General features: G+C 42.8%; 1 protein-coding gene across 1 annotated transcript in view; it reads left to right on the top strand.

Annotated features, from left to right (window-relative positions):
* Nucleotides 1–24179, top strand: part of PLXNA4 (plexin A4) — a gene marked incomplete at both ends in the record, with an annotated part of 402235 nt that overhangs the window by 226280 nt on the left and 151776 nt on the right. Inside the window, one exon of the mRNA XM_079549350.1 lies at nt 23607–23707. Within this exon, the coding sequence (XP_079405476.1) occupies nt 23607–23707 (101 nt within the window). The remainder of the gene's footprint in view (nt 1–23606; nt 23708–24179) is intronic.

The following is a 24179-nucleotide window of genomic DNA, read 5'->3' as shown; positions in this document are numbered from 1 at the left end:
CAACCAGCCAAAAACTTTTCTTTGTAAAAACAAAGGGTCTGTGTGTGTGTGGTTAAATAAAAACTTCCCCTTTCTGTGGAAAAACTTATTTTCCAATTGAAAATATGCATAAAGTGCCACCATTTGTCCCTGGCACTCCAACACTCGCAGATGAACATCATTGTTTTATTCTGCTGTAGCAAAAGGTTTGTCTCTGTGAGCCAAGAGTAAATGTTAGCTGTTTTTGCCAATGGATGGAGTCTTGGGTAAGATGCATGAAACACAGAGCTGTCTTACACCCCAAAGAGGTACCCTGAGTCTGTACTATGGAAACATTTAAGATAACACCTTCATATACAGACGCAACCTTGTGTCTTCTAGGAAGGAAAGTTCTCTATGGAACTGCTGCAATTGCGTGCTGTTTAGCTCCAAGTGTGGACACAAGACATATTTGTACCTAACTCCTGCTCATGCTGGATGCACAGTGTTGCTAATACTGCTGCAACCCTACTCTATTCTTATTTGATCTATTCTACACATTTTTTTTGGTGAAATTGTAGTTCGGTATACCTTCCTTGCCCATAGCTGAAAGATCATTTTATTTTCCCCCTCTGGAGGTGAGAGATGGGGATGCAGATCATCCGAAGAAACTGACTTCACATTTGCCCACCTTGATGAGTGGAGACTCTACTTTTCCCAAACACAGGCCAAAAACCCTTCCTGCTGCTTTGATATATACATACAGTACATATATGTGTTTATTCTGCCTGCTGCTTCATTTCCAGGCATTAAGGATATTAGAGAGATGAGAAAGAATTGCTCTCACTTCTGAGTGCAAGTGTACAGGAGGTGTATTTGCGAGCTCAATATTCTGGTCCAAGGCTCTTTTCAGCAATCTAGGAAACCCTTTACCTATTTCCTGTAGATGTCTACAATAAAATTTTCAGGGCAAGTATGGGAAGGATGTGCCCAGCTAATATTAGCATCTTGGAAGGGCATTGAGCACAGAAATCCCCTCTGCTCCTCTGAAAATCAGACCATGGCAGTAGAGGCCATCTGTGAAAGAGCAATGTTATCCACCCTTGCAAACACTTGAACGCTGAGGAAATCCCCCTGGTTTTATCAGTCTGAAGTGTGAGAGAGGACATGGCAAGGCTATGGGCGGCTGTAGAAAATAGGCACTTCCAACTGTTGGCAGTCCTCCATCCACCCACAGCAAAGAAAGGGCAGAGTAGCAGTTTGTGATTAAACACTGATCCCACCAGTGGACTACATCACACCAAGTCACTTTGTTCTAGCTCCAGTGGGATCTTACTGACACAAGATTGGGTCTTCCCTATCCTTACAGGTCCTGACTTACTGGGTATACACAGGTTCCTGCCCCAAATGGAGATAGAGTTAGCCAGACATCTTTGAAGTTGGCCTTCTGAGGTCAGAACGATACAGATTCTGGAAATTACATTTACCAAGAGCAGCTGTGTGTTGTAGATGCAGAATAAATAGAGAAAGACAGCATGAATAGATAGAGTGAGAGTGGGAAGTTATCACCTCTAATAACTCCTGAGAATTTAGCACTAGAAGGAACTGCCAGAGCTCCAGCAAGGAGCTGTTATCACCTCCAGTAGGAAGGTCTGTCTCATCCCTTCCTGACCCTATATCTTTGGCAGTGTCTCCTTGTATTCATCTGGGTGCTCATAGTGCAGCAGGCAGAAAAAGAAGTATCTTTGCAAGAATTGTCTGTTGACTGCCAAGGAAGCTCTTTTTCTTCACTGGCAGTGGACAGTGCTTTATTTTCTCCATCTGAGTCTGATTTTGGCTGGCTCCCTTGAGTTTGGGATGCAGCCACTAGATCCAGGATGGAGGAAGTCACTGAGTTATATGCTTTTCCCAAAGTCACCAGGTCTCACCTCTCTCTTTTGGGGACTGCTCCGCATATTTCTACTGGAACTTTCCCCCAATAGACAGTTTAATTGTTGTTAACCAGAAGGGAAAATCTACAGAAATACGTAGAGTTTGGCTCAGTACTAGTGTGAGGGTAGACTGTCAAAAGGTTCAGCCCGATGTCTCATGTTCTGTAGATCAGTGCTCACAGATCTAGGGCTCAAGCAAGCAGAGTGTAATGATTGTTCCTGTCTCAAATTTTCTGTGTGATTATGGTTTTAAGTTCTGTCTATTTATTTGCAATAGGCTGAATTTGTGATTACGCTCTTTCTTCCCCCCAGTGTCAGTGGTAGCAGTGTCTATGTCTCTTTGTGGATCTGGACGAGAATGTACCTAAATAATGGGCTTGAGGTGACTGTGATTACCTGTCCAGGTGCCTGAAGTTTGGCATTTGACAAGGACTGCATTCCTTTTGATTAAAAAAAAAAAAAAAAAAAAAAAAAAAAAAAAAAGATTTATCTACCAAGATGACATTTAGAATGGCCAAATGTGTTCGGATCTGGAGCCAGTGCTCAGTTATGATAATCACTACCCAGCTGTACTTGATCATATGTTTTGTTGTCAACCTCTTGTTGGGATATCAACATATGTCTGTCCCACCAGCTTTTGGGGAGTGAGTTACAGCTCTGCAGTGAGTAGTGTTGGTCACAGTGGAGCTACTTAATTGTTTTGCTGAATCACTTTAAATGAGCCATGATTTCTCTCCTGTCTTTAACTTAGTCAACTGCCCCCCAGCCAATGTGGCAGAGATGTGGGAAGCAGAGTAGAAAGGCTCACTCAGGCCAGCAGCAATTTTAATTGTCTAAAATCTAAGACAATCCAGTGTACTGGGATGACAGCTGGCTGGTGCCGTGTTTTTGCCTTTGAGAGCTTGGAAATGACTTATCTTGGAGATGACTTCTCTTGGAGATGCCTTCTTTACCCACTATTTCTCCAACAAGCAGAACTTGGACCTGCTTAAGCCTCCCCTTGCATTTTATCCCTATCTGGCTCATAGTCACTTCCCTTTACTGACTTTAGGCTTGTCTGCAGTCCATGCTAAATTTCATGGAAAGCCATTTGACCCAGGGGTAGAAAAAAACACAACTGGACAATGTGCTGCTACTGTGACTCTTTCCAGGCCTGAAACAATGATCTCTCTGAAGAAACCTACATCCAAGAGTGCCTTTAGTAATAATGCTGATGAATAACCACAAATTTAGGTAGTCTTGGTGCAATAAGAAGAATGATGCTTTGTGTTGCCGCCTTTCAGTCCAGTTGCAAAGGATTAATTAGCTTACCAGGATGAAGTTTGATCAATCATTTACGCTGATGAAGAGGACACTGTGAAAGATCTTCCAACTACTTTCCTTCCCTGTATCTTGAAACATAAAAAATGAGATCTCTTGTCAAGAAGTCACTGGAAATCAAGTTTCAAACAATGTTATTTGTTTAAAACCGACTCTAGATCTATTCATCTCCCTTTAATGCCATCAATAATACAAAAGATAATGACATTGATGAATATTGTCCATTGAATGCAGGGAGTGTCCCAATGGGAAAATGAGTCATTATTTCTCCATCCCTCCACCTCCAGGTGGAACCTTCTGTCTGTGTCTCCAAGAGGTCCCCAGTGACTTATTGATACGGCAATCTGATTTTGGTAATTAAAATTGATTTCCAGCTTAAGCTTTGTAAATACACTGATCCGTAACAAACTTGGGTCATGTTCATGGGGATGGGAAGAAGAAATAATCAAGTGGGGATGTCAAGATGAAACTGTGGGGGTGGACAACTGGTGGTCAGCAACGTGGAGCAGGGTCTGTTTGGGGAGCATCCAGCAAAAGCCTTCAGTGATGCCTGGGGATGCTGCTGATCCGCAAACCAATGCTGCACCCACAAGAACACCTCTCCCCCCTACAGAGCTGCCACTGATGTTGTATGGCAGCAGCACTGCAGTGAGCCCCAGCTCCAGTGTTGTCGACTTTGGTAACTCCAAGGGCGGCCAAGAAAAGCAGATGGAGCTAGGAGATGATACTTGCTGCTGAGAAAAGATGTGGGAAAGGAACAGAAGGAGGAATTGGCATTTTGGGAATGCTTTGGGGGCTGTGGTTTGAATTCAGCCTCTTAAGTATTCTCCCTAGCTTGCTTTTGATGGAACTCTGCAAAATTTAGTCTACTGGCTGCAGACAGGGGGCTGAAAGCAAAGCACCTGCTTTCTGGAGGGCTCTGTGCCCACTGCCAACACCCCAACACCCACGTGCCCACTCCTCAAAGTACGCATCCCATAAAAAATTCACCCTTTCCCTGCTACAGTAGAAATTAAGTGTTGTGATGTTGAACTTGGCTGTGCTCGTCATGTGCATAAAGTCCTCTGCTTTGGATGTTGTTCATGGTAGCCTGAACCAAGGCTGAAGGCCAGCACTGGAAATTCCGAACTCCTTATGACATTGATTTGGGATCAAGCACATCTCCATTCCTGCTTGTAGTTTTTTTGCTAGCTCAATCAGGAGAAGCAATGTTTTGTTTTCCCTTCTGCAAGCAGCCTTAAGGATGTCAGATGACAGCCTGCACAGTCAAACTGCATTTGGATTGCTCCTGTGTCTGGAAGAGGAATGATCTCCCTGGGCTCTTCTTGTCCTCATGGCTGATAAGCTGAGCCCTCCTGGGAGATTTTTCTCATCATGAGAGGCTGGGAGCACTCTGAAATCCAAGCAGAAGAGGCCTCCAAGCCTGAACCCGTTCATTTCCTTCTTCCCTAGGCCAAACTTAAATAGCTCACTTTTGAGGTTGGGAACATACATGCAAGCCAGCCCACGCACTGGCTGTTTTCTGCTTCTGAGTCACTTTTCTAAGCCAGCCTGCTTTTATAACACAACTTCTTCCATTAGCTGATAATCTCATCACTGTACAACCTCACCAATTGCTTTTGGGAAATCTAAGTGCATAACATCTATTACATTTCCCTTCCCTGCCTTGGCAGTAATACTGTAGCTTCAAAGAACTCAAACAAGTTAGTTAAGCAAAAGACCTCCTGCTTGTAAATCCACGCTAGCTGTCTCCTCTAATCCAATTATGCTTTACAAGGTGTTCCCTCACTAAATCCTGAAAAATTGTTTTTGATATTTTTACCCACAATTTATGTTAAGCTACTCTGTTTATAATTGCTTGTCTAATCATGTGCTCTTATTTTTGAATAATGGTGTCAGGTTTGACATTTTTGCAGTGTTCCTGTGTCACCTAAGAACTGCTAAAATGTTTTTACTCAAGACTTCACTCAGCTGCGTGCTCGTTGTTTCCAAAGTTGGTGAAGTTTGATTAATTAAAACAAGTCTGCATTGGTGCTCTGAAGGCTTTTATTGCCATTAATACTCATGTGTCTGCTGAACCCTCTTACTGATTGAGAAGTAGTGAGAAATACAGGTGGAGAACTTGTAGTGGTACAAGTGCAAGTACAGGTGGAGGTGTGACTTCATTAAGATTTGAGGAGCTTGTAGCAGAGGGAGGATTTAGAATGGATATAAGGAAAAAGTTTATAAGGCTATAAGGATGATGGGGCACTGGCACAGGTAGCCCAGAGAAGTGGTGGATGCTCTGTCCTTGGAGATACTCAAGGTCAGACTGGGTGGAGCTCTGAGTAACCTGTTCTAGCTGTAGGTGTCCCCAGTTCACTGCAGGGGAGTAGGACCAGATGAGCTTTAATTGTCCCTTCTAATTCAAACAATTCTATGATTCCCCAAGTCTATGACTTCGGGCTTTGCGCTAAGGACCTTATGGTTGATAGGGAGATAAAAGGAATGAAGACAAAAGATAGAAGTGCATCACATCACACATCTCACATCACAGAACAGGGTCCAAAATGTGTAATTCTTTCAGGCTCAGCAGGTCCAAAACTCAATATACCTGACCTTGGAAGCTGGTTGCAAATTTAGAGGACTCTGGCAGGTAACAGGCAGTATCAGAGGTGGGAGTAGGGTAGATTGAGGTTTATTTGCTTGCCATTTTTGTGTTTTCAAAGACAGTAGCAATTTCAGATGCAAATGACTTGGTTTCTGTCGGTAGGATCAGTGGAGAATATTTTCACACAGTCCTGGCAGGGAGTTCTGTTGAGATGTCACATTGTCACATAACCAAGATTTAGTGAATAATCCGTGATGTACAATCTAGCAACACGATGATTTTGAGCCAGATGAAGAGAAGTGGCATCCTTTCACTTGCAGCCAACAACAAAAGGGATGGAATTTAAGTGGGGAGCAGCATATGCTTTTGAACCTTAAATAGACTGGTCTTTCAAAACGAAGAGGAAGAACGGTGATTCCTCATGCTGGAATCTTTCCTAGACAAATACCACATTTGCAATCTTCAGCCTTTCCTTAAAGTTTAACTAAAAAGATCAAAAAGAAGAAAAGAGCAGAGCTCCTCCATCTATGTAGTAAACAACTCCTCTCTAGGTCTAGGTATTTTCTCCTCTGCAAAATATTAAACAATACCTACCTCAGCGTTGTCTTCATGCTGAAAAAAATAGTTTAGAATGGGTGGAGCCATCATTTTGGGGCTTTTTTTGTGTTTTAGCTTGGTTTGGTTTGATCTTGTTGTGGGTTTTTCCAACTCCATGCAGTATAACACTTGAGTTACAGCCTGCTGAAAATGAAGCTTATGATGGAAACCAAGTGACCTTTAACTATGATGCAGAGAAGTGCATTTGTGGTGTTACTGGTCAAAATGTAAGCACTGGTATCACGTCTACCCTGGCTGGGTATCCAAACATATATCTTCCATAGGTCAATTTCTCCATGCTATGATTTTCCTCCTACCACATAATGGAAGAGGTTTCCATCAAGATGGAATCATTTCTGACAGAGGAGTTCCTGTCCTGCCTTCGTTTTTACATCAATGCTGCAAAATCACCTGATTAATTCATATTTTTCTCTAAAACTTTTCCTAATCCATCTTCAGTGCTGACTTCATTGTATCTCTCAAGTTGGAGTTCGTGAAAAACTTCCAGAAAGAGTGGTAAAGTGTTGGAACAGGCTGTCCAAGGAAGTGTCACCATCCCTGGAGGTGTTCAAGAAAAGGGCAGATGTAGCACTGAGGGACATGGGTTAGTGGACATTGTGGGGGTGGGTTGATGGTTGGACTGGGTGATCTTAGTGGTCTTTCCAAACTTAATAATCCTATGATTATATATACTCTCCTAGTGTCACAAACCTCACTATATCATTCTTCAGATTTCTCTAGGAAGGAATGCCGATGTTGGTCTGTTCCCTTCCTCCATGACGTGAAAACAGGCAGAGAAGCTTGCCTGCTCTGACCAAGATTTCTCCAGCCCAGAAACAATTTTTCTAATAGTATTGAGTGATGAACACACAGCAGATAGCCTCAAAAGAAACACAGAGCAGTGACACACTCTCCATTTCCAGTTATCAGTGGTTCAGGATGGCAGGAACCAGGGATGGACTCCTTTCTTTTTATATAAGCTATCCACGACTTCAGTCTTCATTTTCCTTGCCAGTCTGTTTTCTCTGTTGACCAACCACCTGTATGGAAATGGTTTTATTCTCTTCGTCATGTTGCTTAGAAACATTGAAACCCCAGGAGACCTGGAGACTGGTGCACAAAGAGATTTCCTATAGCGTCTACAAGTTGTCACTGGATAACATCAGAGCTATTAGAGCACAGTTAGTTTTATAAATCCTTTTCTTTCATGTGTTCAAATCTCCTATCATTTCCCAGCTTTTTCCTGCAGAAGAGTTATTAAACCCTGTCCCTGAAACAGACAGGCATTTTTAATGGGCATGAATAGGTTACTAGTCCCAGTGGCAACTTCACCTTACTAAGTGTTTTGTGTTGTACTCTGCTCCTGGAAGAGGTTATTTCCCTCACTTTACAGCAGTGCCAGAGTGGTACTTTACAGGTGGGACTGGTTATCAGTTCCCTGAGCCCAAACTCCCACAGGTGACATGAGCTTGTGGCTGTGGTAGCACAAGCATGGCCACCAAGACTTGAGTTTCTAATCCTTAAAAAGAAGTAGAAATTGCAGTGGATTGATGAAAACAAAATGAAAAAAGGTAAAAATGAAAAACAGTTCATTAAGGATAGAATTGCACTCTGATCCCATCTCTTTCACAGTCAATTGTCAGTTGGTTTTGTCCCGAGCTTATCAGCAGCTGGCAGCTAGAAGAGCTGAGGGATGCTCAGGGAATTTGGCTTTGTTTAGCAGGCTTGGGATTGCTCTATCTACCAGTAGGTGTTTTGATTTCCCTCTCATTGCTGGACAGTTGGAAGAGCATCTCTCAATCTCCTTTTCTTCTGCATGCCTCCTGAATTCATGACGGGAAGAATAAATTGTTCTCATTCACCACTTTTGCCACTGACAGCATGAAGCTATTTTGGCTTTCTGTGGACTGTAATGGAGGCAATGCTTTCCCAAACAGTCACAGAACAGCTTTTGCAGCAGAAAGATCTCTAGCAGTTTTCCCAGACTTCTGTTTATTAATGGTTGTCATAAATATGTTTATCCAAATGATGATCTATTGTGTAAGACAGTTCTGTCTCAGAGCCTTCACCCTTTAACGACTCGGGTCTGAGTTTCTGCTCACATGCTACCTCTGCATCTCTCCTGGATAGACTGCAACTGGAGATATTTTGAGTATAATTCTCTTTTTTCTTTGCTCCAAAACTAGCTCAGCATTTCTCAGTTCAGAACTACAGCTTGCAAATTGCTGGAGGTCTTCTATTCTCTCTCTGCTGTGCTGAGCCTAATAACAGATCCTTGCGAAATGCCAGTGCTCGATGAATTGAATTCTGTGAATCAGTGTTTCCTGTTGCAGTTTTCTCCTGTTGGTGTTTTTCCAGCCATCCCAGACCACAGCTGGTCTTGCATCTCAGACCTTGCAGTGGGCACTGGATGTGTCTCTGTAGGGTCCATACAGGTCAACATGATTTAGTGGGTAGTATTGGTGGTAGGTGGACAGTTGAACTGATTGATTCTGTGATTCTATGACTCTGTAGAGAGGACAAGTTTTGTAGGATAATGAATAAGGTAGTTATTTATTTTCCTTTTCAAGCCTCTGTTGTAAACAAAGCATTCATAAAAATTTGCCAGCAAATGTAGAAGAAAACCTACAATTTTTGAATGCAAGTCTTTATTCTGCTTAAAATTTAATTTCTGAATTGAAATTAAAACAAAACAAAAGCGTGTTCTAGAGGTTTGGAAGTAATCTTAATTTAAGAGGTCCCAACTACAGTTCTTCAGTTATAAACCAGTCTCTAGGTATTACAGAATATGGAGATACCTCACACATGAGCTTGACTTTTGCAGGATATTTGCTCCTTTTCTGAAACATCTCGTTCACTTGACAACAGAAATAGGAGACAAAGAGGGATGTATATGAGGTTTTATTAAGACTGTCAATTCCCAATTAATTAAGGAAGTGTTCTATATAAACTGAACACCTAACTCATTCTTTAATCCCAGTTATTTTGTCAAAGGAATGTCTGAGTTAGTTTTCATTGCTAAAAAGCACCCCTGGGCATTTGCTGCCTGGCAGTGTGATGATGAGGTAGCTGGTGGCCTTTCGCTCTGCTTTTTGCTGCATCCATCTCATCATTCAATGCATAAACCATCTGACAAATGAAGACGTCAACAAAAAGGCTAATATTTTTTACAAGCTAGATGGATCTCTGTTTAGTTGCTGTTTTGTAGCAGTCAAACAGTCCTATTAGGAGTTTGCCAGTTTCTAGGTTGACTAATTGATCTCCATGCTAGCCTTTTCAAGAAGAGCCATGCATCAGCTTCTGCTTGACAAATGGTACAACTGACAAAAAGAATCACAAACAAATTCAGGGGAGCAGAAGAGGTAATGCTAAAGTGTGACTTAATTCTCTACTGAAGTAGGATTTTATTGAGATCAGTAAATCAGATCTATTGTTATCCAGGGACAAATTAATTCTTCTGATTCTTTTGCAAAAAGAGGAAGATTTCTGCAGAAAACTGTTGTGGAGGAAGACATTGACTAAATTTGATTTTTATTCAAAAATGAAAGAATTGTGATGAATTTTCATAAGATACTCTGATTTCAAATTTAGGAATTTATCAGCAGTCAAATAGCAGGTAGGAATCATCAGTGGCAGTCTCAATTCCCTCTACAAGGAATTTAAATACAGAAACCTTCTCACTGATTGCCTAAATGAGAAGGTTTAGGATTCTTGTTAGCCACAGGATATAAAAGAATAACATTACCACAATTGCAATAACACAAAAAATGCAGTAGGAAAAAAAGAAGAAAAAAAAAACAACCAGAAAAGGAAACAGCATTTAAAATGATTGAAGGATCATGAATTCAGCATGGGATCATGAAAACAGCAAGATCTGCTGTGATAGGACAAAGGGAAAAGGTTTCAAAGTAAAAGAAGGAAGTTTCAGGGCATCTATCCAAGATCTTGGAGCAAATCAGCAGGAGAGGATCAGGGATTCTTTTGAAGCCATGCTACCTGGGCCAATCTGATGGGAATTCAATTAGTTAATCTTAGCTTGGTAAATCCCATTTACAACACTAATTAACATCCTCATCTTTCCCAGCGATGTCAGTATCACAGATGCTCTAGATCTGCAATGCACCACAAAACAGCAGAAAATCCAAACTCATGCACAATCACTTGATGGTGTTGGAATAGTCATTTCATTGCAAATTACCTTACAAGCCTGTACTGTCAATAATTTCCAAAAGTTCCAACGTAAAAACACAGGAAAAATAGCTTACGTGGAAAAGGGAACCCTAACACAGCAAACTAATTGCTGAAACATTCATGCATCAGCGGAAAAGAAAACACATTTGGAATGATTATAAACTTCATTTCCACTGTTTGTGGGGCTAATCTAGAAGTGGCAATTCTTACTTGTCTTGCAGATACAGCAGTTACAGTAGCAGTCCCATTATGGGCCCGGTCATTGAGTCAGGCAACTTATCTTTTGGAATCTAAATCCTGATGGAGAGAATGTAGTTTAAAGCTGAGCAAGACGAAACCCGCCTGCAATTGTAATAATAATAATAAAAGAAGTTTACATTTCACAGAAGGTCGGTATGCCTTGCTAAGCTCTTTTCAGCACAGGCTGACAATTATTGTTGAAACTGTTTGGCAACTACTCATAAATTCATAGAACTGAAAGCAAAAGGAAACCGGTGTGATTGTGTGATGTCATCTGCATAACTCAGGTCATAGACTTGCTCAGGGAGATGTCTGCTCTGAGCCCCAGCTTGGAAATGCTGCATATCTTTTAGGAAAATAAACCATCAGTGCTAAATGTTTCCAGGGATTCAGCACGCCTTTCTAAACATCTACCATTAAGCAATGGGCAGTCTACCTAGTCCCAGAGCTTCACAACATCCCTGCGAGATGCAGAGACGCTCTCATCAAATGGAAAAAAAAAAAACAAGTAGCCCAAATTCCTTCTACCTCCTGTATAATCACACAAGGCTTCATTCATAAGCAATGGGGAAAAATAGTCCTGAATGGTGTTTCTCATAGAACACTGAGTTGGAAGAGACCCTTAAAGGCCATCTGATCCAACTCCCCTGTGATTAACAGGGACACCCACAACTTGGTCAGGCGTTCAGAGCCCCATCCAGCCTGACCTTGGCTGTCTTCACGAATGGGGCATCCACCACCTCTCTGGGTAACCTGTTGCAGTGCCTCACCACCCTTATTATATTTTTCCTGTCCCTGTCAGAGACTCTCAGGCAATATAAACTGGAGGTAAAATGAGATGTTCAGATGTGGGTCTCTGGCCAGAGAAGGACTGGAGCTGTGCTCCTACCTGGCTGAGCTTCCTTCCTTTTCAAACGTTCTTTCTCCAAAACAATAAATGAGGTCTCCAGTCAGACAAAGGTGTTTGGAGATGCTGATTCTGGCGAAATGTGTGAAATAAGAACTAAAATGAATACAGAATATCATAGGGATGCCTGTTCCTGGAAGAGGAAGGGTAATCCTCAGGGAGTAGAGGTAATGTTGTTCCTCCAGGATGTACATTATTGCTGGGCAGACAGAAAGACGGGTATCAGTGAGGACTCAGTGATCCTTGTGGGTTCCTTCCTACTATTTAGAAATAGAGAACAGATGGTTTAAAGGTAGTATAATTTCTCATGCCAACAAAGACATAGTGCTGGACCTTGGGACAGTTACTTCAGGGCTAGGAATAACTTTCTTCCGATCCTTGATGCTTTTTGCTCCCTGTCCCCTCCCTGAATAGCTATGAGGTCTTCAGGTGAAAAGTGCTGTTGAAGAAGAGTAAAGGGAAGAAATGAAGAAATCACTGCTATTGCTATCAGAATCATAACATCACAGAATCATAGAATGGCATAGGTTGGAAGGTACCTTAAAGCCCATCCAATTCCAACCCTCCTACCATGGGCTGGTTGCTCCCAATTAGATCAGACTGCCTGAGGTCCCATCCAACCTGGACTTAAACGTGTCCAATCTGGGCCATTCTGTGATTCTGTGTACAGGGTTGGAACATCCACAGCTTCCCTGGGCAGCCTGTGCCAGTGCCTCACCACCCTCTGAGTTTTCTTCCTAACGTCTAACCTAAATCTCCCCTCTTGTAGTTTAAAACCATTCCTCCTTGTCCTATCACTGTTAGCCCATGCAAAAAGCCAGTACCCCTCCTGCTTGTAGGCTCCCTGCAAGTTCTTGAAGGCTGCAATGAGTGAGCTCAGACATTGCCTGGCTGGAGATGTGGAGCTACCCTGGGAGCAAGGAGGACTTTGCTGTCCCAGCTGCACAGCACATCTTGTGTTTCAGAGAGGCTCTCCGAGGATCTGACCCTACTCTGCTCTTGTTTCTTTCCCCTTACATTGTGTGCCAAACAGGCCTCCCTTCTTTATGAACAGGGACAAAAGAATTGTTTGGGGATTTTTTTTTTTTTTTTTCTTCACGGCATGGTGTGCACTGTGTAATGCACCCGAGCAAGTTCCCCAGCTCAAATCATATTGTGTGCTTTTGTAAGAGATGTCTGAAAGGGGGGCAGGTGTAATTGGAGACCTGAAGCTAGGGCGGCTTTGATCTTGGATGCAGAGGGCTCCTTTAAGATGCTTCAGTGCGTTAATCCCACTCCCTTTCAAGATGCCAGTTTGGAAACCACCTGGATGGAGCTGGCAGAGGCTTTATGGGGTCTCTTGGGTCTCCGTGCTTTATGCATGGGCCAGCTGGCAGTGTTCATACAGCAGCCGTCCAACACTGTCACCCCATAGCCCCGGTCCTTGACCCCCCCCAGGCAGCAGTCCTGCTCAGCAGCAGCTTTTGTAAGTTCAGTGCTTGGCAGCTGGGAGCTGAAATGAGATCTCTGCTTCCTACGGTACCAAAACAGTACTGAGGAGTGTTGAAGGCCTTAAATCAGATTTGAATCAATTATCTGCGGGGACAAAAGTTCTGTTTCTCTACAGAGCCTCATGCCATGTGGATGCTGTTTATGTCTTTGCATTCAAAAGAAGGTGCAGTGTGACTTTCAACTTCTGCTTTGGCTGGAGGAAAAGATATGAAAAAAATATGAGAAAAATTAAAGGAGCACAAAAGGCAAATGTGCCATTGCACAATTCATGGAAACGCCTGAATTCAGAGTAATCACCAGGAGGCAATAGAAAGGAGGACCTGCGCATTCTTTGGGATGCTGACAAAACCAGCTGCATTAGTGCTGCTGTATTGTATCTCTGTGATGTCTGTAGTCACAATGTAGTCATCTCATCCTCAGGAAACATGTCTAATAATCCTGCAAGTTTCCAGTTTTTCAGGTTCTTCATTGAGGAACTTTAGCCTCACTGTGTACAGCAGTGACATACAAGCACTGGATAGTGCATGGCCCCTTTTTGCCTACTAAGACCAGTAATGCCCCATATCAAATATCCTAGGGACAACATGCATAACTTAGCTGCAGTGCAGAGACACTCCTGCTTTAGTAATTCATAGAATCATAGAATGGCCTGGGTTGAAAAGGACCACAACAATTATCTAATTTTAACTCCTCTGCTATGCGTAGAGTTGCCAACCACCAGACCAGGCTGCCCAGAGCCACATCCAGCCTGGCCTTGAATGCCTCCAGGGATGGGGCATCCACAACCTCCTTGGGCAGCCTCTTGCAGTGCGTCACTACCCTGTGAGTGAAAAATTTGTGGTGGTTAGAAGGAGTATTAGGCAGTATTAAGTATTAAAGTCCCTGGTTAAGTCTGAAACTTGTCATACTTGCTCTCAAATTAGGCCAAATGGCCATTGGGTGAGGATCTTTTTTTATGAAAAGTATGTGGGTTTTTTTTTTCATTCTTTAAGAAAATAATTAAGTTTTATTGTGTGATTTTCCTGCCTTTGCCTTCCAAACCACGACTGAGACACAGCCTATTCCTGTTAAAAAAAAAGAAGATAAAAATAGCAAAAAGGGCCTGAGGGTTTTCCCAGAAGTGTTCTCCAGGGATCAATATTGGGCCCAAAGCTATTGAAAATGTTCGTGAATGAGCAGGAAGTTGGTATTAAACCCTGCAGATAAAATATTCAGTGGTGCAATGATTAGCTCAGCATTAACAATGGTGGTGAGGACTGAGAGATTCAATGTCTTCAGCATCCTCAAACAAAGTAAATGCAAACTTCTCTGTCTCCTAAGAAGGAATGTAGGTCAGGCTGGAAAGCAGGAGCTGTGTCCTAGAAAGCAATGACTGAGATGGATGAGTGGATCAGTTGCCTGTATCCTCACACAGAGTTTCTCCTGGTCCTTGGCAGAAACGTTCTGATACCATCCTGGCTCTGGGCAGCCTGGTCTGGTGGTCGGCGATCCTGTCTATGGCTGGGGGGTTGAAACTAGATGATCTTTGAGGTCCTTTTCAACCCAGGCCATTCTATGATTCTATGATGTATAGGGGGATGACAACAGATGATCTAAATGTCCCTTCTGACCTTCAATGTTATGTATTTATATGATCCCTGAATCAGATGTCCTTGAACTTTTTACGACAGGACAAATATCTGAGAAAGCTGGAAAAACATGTGTAGCGTTTGCAGTGCTGGGTTATGCCATTAACCCTGTGAAATATGGATACTGAAGGATGGGATAGGGCAACCCTCATTGCATTCAGTAGAAATGTTTCATCTCCTTGAAATAAAATGCTGCAGAGAAGGAGCTGGGCTTTGCTAGGAACTTCTTTTCACTTACTCCGCTTTGAAACAAATAGCAGAGACATATGAAGGCAAATAGATGTGGCCCAAAATAGTTGCCCACGTCTCTGCTTGGTAATTGCCTTTTTGGCAGCACTAATTACCATCCAAACCTCAGAAGTGCTCTGAGCTCTCGCAGGCGTCAGCTGAGCGGTAAGCTCTGTCTGGTTTTCTCTCATTTATTAAATTGAGACACGCATTTAAGGGCTTGGGAACAGCCTGCTTTACATTTCCTTCCTGGATCTTAGTTAACTCTTGACTGAAACACTCATTAAAGCCATCGGTGGCGAATGCTCTGCAGAGGTATTATAATAACTTTGGAAAATTCCAAATCTGCGTCTCTCAAGTTTGCTGCAGCCCAGGGTGAACTGCAGGCAGGGGTTATCACAGCTCTCCCTGCGTCAGATCTTAAGTTTTTGGTTTGCAGATTAACCAGCGTGACCTCATAATTCTTCAGCTGATCTTATCACTTCAACTGATGCTGCCTGTGGCAAGCAGTGGAGCTTGTGTCAGCTGAGATTTGATGGCACTACGTGGAGCATTACTTAAAAAGGGAGAGGAGGCAGTGATGAGAAGAGAGAGGTTGAAGGAGGGTATATGTGAGGGTGTCTGGGAATAAAACAAATGTTCCATTTCATGGCTGGGAGGGAAGCTGTTCTTATTTTTCCCTTAGCACCATATGGCAATGGCTGAAGATAAGGAATGGGGCTATGTGGGCTATTTCTGCCAGCCAATACAGTTGTTTTGTGTTATTATATATATGCTATCATGAGAGATTTTAAGTCTGACCAGAACTGAGGAAAAGGCAGTTTTTCAAATTGTCTTTAACACTCTCTGTAGCTTGACTGTGCTTTTAGGGGTAGGATAATCCTATAATTTTAGAGTCATAGAATATCCTCAGTGGGATGGGGCCCGTAAGGATCACCAAGTCCAACTCATCCTGCACCAGAGGACAAAAGTCTATCCTTTTGTTTTCCAATTTACTGGCTGAAACGCTTGACCATGGGATAAGGAAAAGAAGGCAGCATGGATCTGAAACAACCTGGTCCTGTTAGGGAGAAATGCAGGTAGAACAAGTTGGCCAGAATTACTCGGAGAAGTGCCTGGAGAAGCTGTGGATGCCCCATCCCTGGAGGTTTTCAAGACCAAGTTGGATGGGATCTTGAGCAGCATGATCTGGTGGTGAGCAACCCTGCCCATGGCAGAGGTTGGAACTGGGTGATCTTTAAGGTCTCTTCCAACCTAAGTCATGCTGTGATTTTATATGATTCTGACTGATGGCCTGCTGTTTGGTGAGAAGGTGAGGGTTTCATCAGGCTTGGGTAAAATAACCTGACAGTTCTTCCACGCGTGTGAACTGAAGAACTGCTGTTTTCATGAGGGGCAAGGACTCCTACTGAGTGTACTGCGTTATGGAGAAAGTACAGCAGCATGCTGACAAAGGGAACTGCTGCTCTCCCAGTTGAGGATTAATTTAGTATTCCTGTTAAGGAAGAACAAGAGCGAACACAGCGGAATCCTGTATGAGATATAGCACTGAAACATATGGACATGTGCTCTTCAAATTCCAGGTTGTTGTCAATATTGCAATAGGATGGCAACAGGATGGTATGTCTGTGATTTCTCTTGAAGCACTGATGCTTCTGGGAGAAGAATCATTAAGGCATAGTGGACCTCCTTGAAGAGACTTGAAGAAGAGACTGTACAGGATGTGTGCTGAGCAGTTGTGACGGGGGAACCTAAGAAACTGACAGGCCTTTAAGGACTGAGATACTGTTTGCTATCCAGGTGTCTATTTCTCAGAACACAGAGCAGGAATGAGCTTGGACATGGCAAAACATGAGGGCTGTGTTTATAGAGAAGATGGTGAAAAGCACTCATTTAGATGTATTCTGTGTCGTCACACAGGATCTTTTGGGGTCCTGGAAGTTTTCTAGCTATGCAACACCGTGGAGATCTCCTACTGCTCTTCTGGTGATTAAAAAATATATATTTCACACAGTGATTCATAATTCAGGTCCTGCAGCTGGGAAGAGGGGAGAGCTGAGCATGTTTGGGGGCAGTTTGCAGTGAAAAAATTGGAGGAATAGAAAGTTAAGTATGGCAGTGATGTGAGATTTGCTTCACCCAGAATTCACCTTGTATGTTGTAAATGACTCAACTTGACCTCTTTTATGTTCAGTGAGCAGACATAGGTACATCCAGGGCATGATTTATCTTATCCCTGGGAAGGCATCTAAAACAAAGCAGACAGATCCCGTCCTGTAGAGTCCCTCAATTGACAAACCCTGAGCTTTTAGCCTAGGCTGTGACTCTGCAGATGGACTTTGAGAGAGAGCAAGCCTTGCTTTGCATATGTCTTGTGCCAAAGTTCTTCCCAACAAAGCATAAGATTTATGGTCTCATTGGGTCCAGCATGCTTCACATACACAATCCCAAAGTTGGCTTTTTTGATACTGCTATAAGGCAGGGTCCTGCCAAGAAAGACATGGGGAAGAGGAAGACAAAGGGTGCAGTGGAAATTTCCCTGCTATAAGAGTAATCAATAATGAGCTCATTGTGAGAACATCTAATAGGAACAGACATCTCTCAGCCTCACCCCAAAAATATCTGGGGCTTTTGGAACGTCGAGGCCATGGGCACTAAATCTTTCTGTATCTCATCTCGCTTCTGCTTTGCCTCTGTGTCAGTGAACTGTAGGTGTGGCTGGAGTTTTGCTCTGGAAATGCTGTACGGAATTCTTTTGCCAAAAACATCAAGGGAGAGAAGGGGAGGGGTGGAGGAGCAGCACAAACACAGCTATAGGTAGGAAGCCCTTTGTGTGAACAGGCATATTTGGATAGGTAATTTACCTTGCCATGCAGGGGGACATTGACCCCCAGTTTAATTATTGTGTCATTTGTCCTTGACAGCTACTGCTGCTCCCAATTAACTCTCCTTAATTAAAGCCTCCAGTTTTCCAAGTATGTAAGCATGGATTTACTGGGAAGAGTGTTACAATGAAGACAAAGAGCTTGTGAGTGTCTGATGAGAAATGACATTCCATGTCCCCAGAGGGACTGCAGTTATTTACTCATCATGCTAGTGTGACAGGCTGGAATCAAACTCAGAGCCTCGCCTCTGTCCCCACAGGAGCATCTCTTTCCTCTCCCACCAGCTTCACAGTCATATACATGAACACATCTCCTATTTCTTTCAGTCTAAGACATGCTTCCCTGGTCTTTTCTTTTCTGTGTTTCTGCTTTTTGCTGAGTTTACAGTCAGAGGTGCAAGAGTTTGACCAAAACAGAAGAATTCAAGGTCCCTTTGTCCACAGCTCAGGCCATATTAAAACTGGCATCTTGGGATGCCCCACATGTAGCCAAATATCCCGGGTAACTTTGTTAAGGCTGCAGAATCTGGATCCACCAGTGGTCTCTTAGGTGTTTTTTTTTTGTCTTGCTCTGTTTAATAAATGGTATTATCATGAATACTCAATTCAAGACTTTGAAATCAAATAAGCTCCTCTCTTAATCTTGCTGCAGTTTTTTGGGACTGGCTGAGTCTTGAAAGATAGCAGCATTCACAGAACCCGCATAGCTTAACAGTCACTGTTCAGTGTTTTGGAAATGTATCTTTTGACTGTTGGGAAGGAAATTGGCTACTTAAGATGCCTTTTTGTACATTTAAATTAACTTAGTCCATCAGACTGAATAAATCCTGATGCTGTATTAACATCCAATTATAACAGAAGAGATTGAGCAATGATTTATGTTTTGACCAGAATGTTGGCAGTTTAAGGGGAAAAAAAAAAAGAAAAGAAAAAAAAAAAAAGTAATGTATATTGAAATAAAGAAGTCAAAAATGGGAGCCAGAAAATTATGACTGAGCACGTAACAGGAGCTTTTATGAATATATAATGGCAGAAGTGAGAGCCAAATTTCTAACAGGATTAACTGTTACTGTCTATCAGATCCAAAATCTCAATCACTTTGTTTTAAATGACTTTCTGAAGCTCATTCATACTAGAAGTAGAGAGTAAAAGCAAGGCTGGGAGCTACAGAAGCTGCGGTTAAGCTGGATCAGAGGTGAGGATGACCCTGGTGTTGTGCAAAAAGCACCTAAGTCATATATAGCAGGTGAGCTCTAAACTATACAGCAGTCTGCAGGTTTGCCAGATTTTTTGAGATGTCCTTGGGAGCCAGAAACACATGAATGATTTCTTTAGGGACTTCTGAATGGATGTGTTGGCAAAGAGAAGTATTTGTTCCAATCCTGCTGCAGCTGAGGCAGCTGGATGTGCTCACTGTTCTCTTGCTACCCTTGAGAAGGACGTCACATCCATTTGTCTGACCCAGGCACTGGGATTGCATCTCGTTCTGTGAGTAGTGGGGAGGCTAGATGGTCTCCAGTGTGCTATGGACAAGGGCTTGGAAGCACAGCAGCTCCTAGGTGTCCATCAGCTGTGTGAACAGGGATCTTTAGGAGATTTAACTTAATCTCTTCAACATTTCAAAGCAACTAATATCTAAGTAGCTTTTACTTAATAACTTGTTATTCAGTAATCAACTTACTCATGGACTTCTTGCATGACCTTGCCCAGATGACTTAGGCTTACATCTTCAAAGCTTCCTTCGGTTGCATGAGACCTCTCTTGCAGCCGTGGCTCTCATGGATAAAATGGGAATATGTGCCACATCACTATGGGCTGTAAGCCCTTAGAACAACAGCAGTCTCTTACCACATCCAAATTTTGCTTGAGCGAAGTGAGGCCAAAATATCAGTTAAGCTGTGACCACTGCAGGAATACAAATGTCTCCAAGCTGGCTCTTAGAGCTCCAAAATGAAGGACACTTTGCTTTTGTTAATCCTCTGTCTGCTGAGACCCTGATAATGTTTGCTGCAGAACGTTGAATCAAAGTTTCACTGATGAAAGATCAGATGTGTGGAACCCCAGTGAGGGTGGGAAACAAGCTTGAAATGCTTGTTAGACATTCCAAGCATGAAAAATGGGGGAAGGAGCAATCGCGCTATGGTTTGCAGTCGAGATTTCAACATTCAGTGTTGTCCAGTCCCTTCATCCTTACAAAAAATGGCAAGGCAACCATAATTGAGAGGTTGCATGGACTTTCTTTTTCCAGATATCTTAGGGGAAGCATAAATAGCTGACTGCTCCCAAGGGGCATGGTCAGTTCTCAAAACTTTCAACTTGAAAAGCCGAGCTGAATTAATTACAGTTTATGTTCCAAAGGAAAATGAGACCTCTGATGTGCCTTATTTGCTTGATGTTCTTTCTCCTTTCAGCTGATGACCCCTAGGCGGCTTCCTTTTCACTTGCAGCTTCTTTGTTTTTTATAGTCTTTTCCTTTATTAATTAGAAGGTGTGACACAGCCCAAGACATTTACCAGCATGGTACAATTTTAATTAGTCTCACCATAAAGCTACTTGAGATGAACTCATAAAAGGTCTTATACAGCAAAAATAACATGCAGCAATGCAAATGGTGACTCAGGACACCCACTACTTTGGCTTCCCAAGACATGGGGTAAGGATGGCGCTTGCTGTAAGCTCACACTGCATAGCTGTGCTCTTTGGGACAGAGACACAGGCAATGTGCATTCCTGCACACACAAGACACTAACTATATCCTATGGAAAATTAAGTACACAGACAAAGAAGTTTGTCTTCAGTGAAGATCTGTGTTCCCAGTAGGTGCTTTCTGCCTCTGAGAGGAGCTTGGTTTTGCTTTGATGGCTAATTAAATAATAATAACAACAAAACCTACAGAGACAGCTTTCTATCCACTCTTTTTGTAGCACTTTGCAAATAAATTGTAGATTTCTGTCCTCTAGGACTTAATTCTTGTTCATATGTCACAGTTGCAAGTGGATTCTGACTAACAGCTTTCAAATCCAACATCACCACATTCAAGCAAAGTGCAGGTTTTGAACTTTTTAACCGAAACTCGCTTCTGTAAGGCAGATGTAAACTAGCTCAGAAGCTGAGGTCTGAAAAAATTATCTACAGCTAATGAGGATAAATTGTGCTGCACCATATGTTAGCCAAGGATAGTTTGGATAACCATTACCAACTGTATTCTTTCTAATTACAAGGTGGAGATTACACAATCGATTACATGTGGATTAAGGAAGGGCAGATTTGCAGTCTTTCAAGCTGAACTATCTGCCTCTTCTTCAAGTACTTTGATGTTCACAGTGTAGATGTTTCAAGCTAGATATAACTTAGTAAAAATAAGTACATTTTTCCCAGGTGGAGCTAATAGGTGGTGAAAATCAACATATAAATAATAAGATCTCCACCCCTTGCTACCTTCTTATTGCAGTTGTATGACTTTTTGAAAGTTGAACTGTAAGATAAGATATATTTTTGAGGTAAATGTGAGTCTAATTGGACGAAATCTTCAAGTGTATAGAAATTTGTATTTGATGAACTGATGATTCCTTCTTGACCTGAAGTCCGCACCTAAAGGAATGTGGAGCTGTTGCATCCAAGCCCAAGTCACCTTGCCTTTGAAGCTTCTTGATACTTACAGAAGTTGGAATGACTTGATAAGCTGTTCTGATTTTCGTTTTGCTCTATGATCTGTTCTGATTAGGATCTCATGTGCGTGGCAGTGGATTGAAAGGCATTTTTGTGGGTTTTACTTGACATTCACCCTTTGTCCTTAAAAGCTTTCAGCAGCCACCGTTGATTTCCTTGGGTGACTTGATACAGGCAGTAGTGCGACGGTAAATAGACTCTATCATATTTCTATCTAAAGTTCACTAAAGCTATTGCCAACAGCCAAAGGTAAAATACAAATTTTCACCTTTTCACACAGGCTACATGAGGTCTGTGTAGGGGTTAGGAGCCCATTTCTGATAAAAATGGAAAAGATCTCCATAAATATCTGGAATTTTGTTCAGAATCTCTTTTTCTTCTTTTTCCTTACCTTCCTCCTATATATACGGAGCTTTGTGTTGTTCCATTTACAGATGCAATCAGAATGAATCTTCAGTTCAAATTCCCTTGAATGTTGCACCAAGTAAAAAATTGTCACTAGGATCTAGGTGTATTCCCTTGTCATCTGTCATGAGTAACTGTTCTGCAGTTTACATTTGACAGTTCTCAGTGGTGTTTCGTCAGTATAATATCAACCTGTATCGTCTGAAGGAATAAACTCTCCCTGATGACATGAGCCAGGGTGAAGGCACTGGCAATTGACTGTGTATTATGGAAGCTCTCTGAAGCTTACTCAATGGAAAAGAGACTATCAGGTCACTGGGCCCAAATTGTATGTTTGGTTTCAAAAGACGTAAGGGGCTTAGGAAACCTAATAGAATCAAAAGCCTGTGGTCCGTTAAACAGGAGGTCAGCTAGACGGTCCTTTCTGTCTTTGAAATCTCTGCCTGAAATACTTTAATTAAGAAGGAAGGAAGGATGAAAGAATATAGTAAAATGCCTTATTTTGGCAGTGTGTGGGTGTTTTAGGTCAAACTGATACCTTCTGAGCTGCAAAGTCAGGGTAATGGCAAGCTCTGTCACTACCCAGGCTGGTAGCCCCTGGTAGCTGGGAGAAACCTCTCCGGGATGTGGCAACCTTGGGTATGTGTCCAGACTGAAGAGCAGCCCTGAGGAAAGGGGTGTGGGGATTCTGTACAACGTGTGCCAGCAGTGTGTCCAGGCAGCCAAAAGGGCCAACGGTACCCCAGGGTGCATCAGGGGTTTGACTCAGTGATCCTTATGTGCCCCTTCCAACTCAGGATATTCTATGACTGATTACAACTGACTGTTGGGGTGTGAACCTAGCACTCTCCTGGGAGCAGTGGAGATGCACGTGGCCATAGGGAAGAGACAAAGACATCATGAGATCTCAGATTTCATAAGGAGAAGGAAAGAGGTGTGATTTGTAACCACAGTATAGGAGAGCATGGGATCTAGTTTCACTACCACAGAAGTTAACACGTTTAATTTCCCTGAGGTGACATGTCACCACAGTTTGCACCCAGGCCTGCCTGATTTGCTGAATCCCCATGAAAATGTGCATGTAAGGTGAAAAGTGAGAGACCACGTAAAGAGGTCTGGATGTCAGGAAAAACTTCTCCAAAGGAGTGGTCAGGCACTGAAGCAGGCTTCCCAGTGAGGTGGTTGAGTCACCATCCCTGGAGATGTTCAAGAAATGTGGAGATGTGCTGAGGAACTTGGTTTAGTAGGCAATATTGGTGGTAGGTGGATGGTTGGATTAGGTCCAGAGGTCTTTTCCAACGTTAGTGACTGTATGGTTCTATGATTCTGAGAGATCATGATCACAGAGGAGATGCTGATCTGAACAGGATTTTCACCATGTTGAACTTCAGAGTAATCTGCAGCCATATCTGCATCTGTCTTAGCCCTGCTAAGCTCAGCAGAGATGTCGTTTCAGATGATGAGCACCAGGGAAAAAGGAGAGGAAGAGTGGCACCTCTGCCAAGTCATTAAGGCCATTGCAGTGCCCTATGAAAATCCTGATAATTTGTCCCCTTTCCTCCTGCAGCTCACCCGGGTGCCCGTGGAGTCCTGTAGTCAATACGAGACCTGCAGCGAGTGCTTGGGCTCAGGAGACCCTCACTGTGGGTGGTGTGTGCTTCACAACACGTAAGTACCTGCTGGTGTTTGTCACCATCCCAGCCCTCCTTCGTGCCCAGCCAATCTCCCTCTCCAACCATGGTAGCAGCAGTAAAGAGCTGTCTTGGTCCCTAGCTTAGCCGGATGAACTTAGATGTCACCCAGGCAACTCCAGTTGGAATTCTGGGATTTGAAGGGGGAGTCTTTGCTTAATCAAGAAACATTTTTTAGCTGAAAATGGAAGAGAAAGGTCAGTAGAGACCCATCAGATCTCCTCAATTTCCACATTCATAGTGTGCTGGCTGCACAGGAAAATACCCATCCACTCTGATGTGTGTTGAATCAAGCCCTCCAACTGCTTCTCTCTGTGTGACAAATACTTTCTTGTTTCCATATTATGGCAGTTAGGCCCTAGCTAACAGCCAGACTGGGACTTATCTCAGCACCTGCAATTTTCCACTATGAGGCTGAACCTCTTTCACATTCGTCATAATCTCCAGTG

Source organism: Tetrao urogallus, assembly GCF_951394365.1.
Source record: "Tetrao urogallus genome assembly, chromosome: 1".
In the NCBI taxonomy this organism is placed as follows: Eukaryota; Metazoa; Chordata; class Aves; order Galliformes; family Phasianidae; genus Tetrao; species Tetrao urogallus.
The sequence above is the reverse complement of the archived record's forward strand: the minus strand, read 5'-3'. Positions and strand labels throughout refer to the sequence as shown.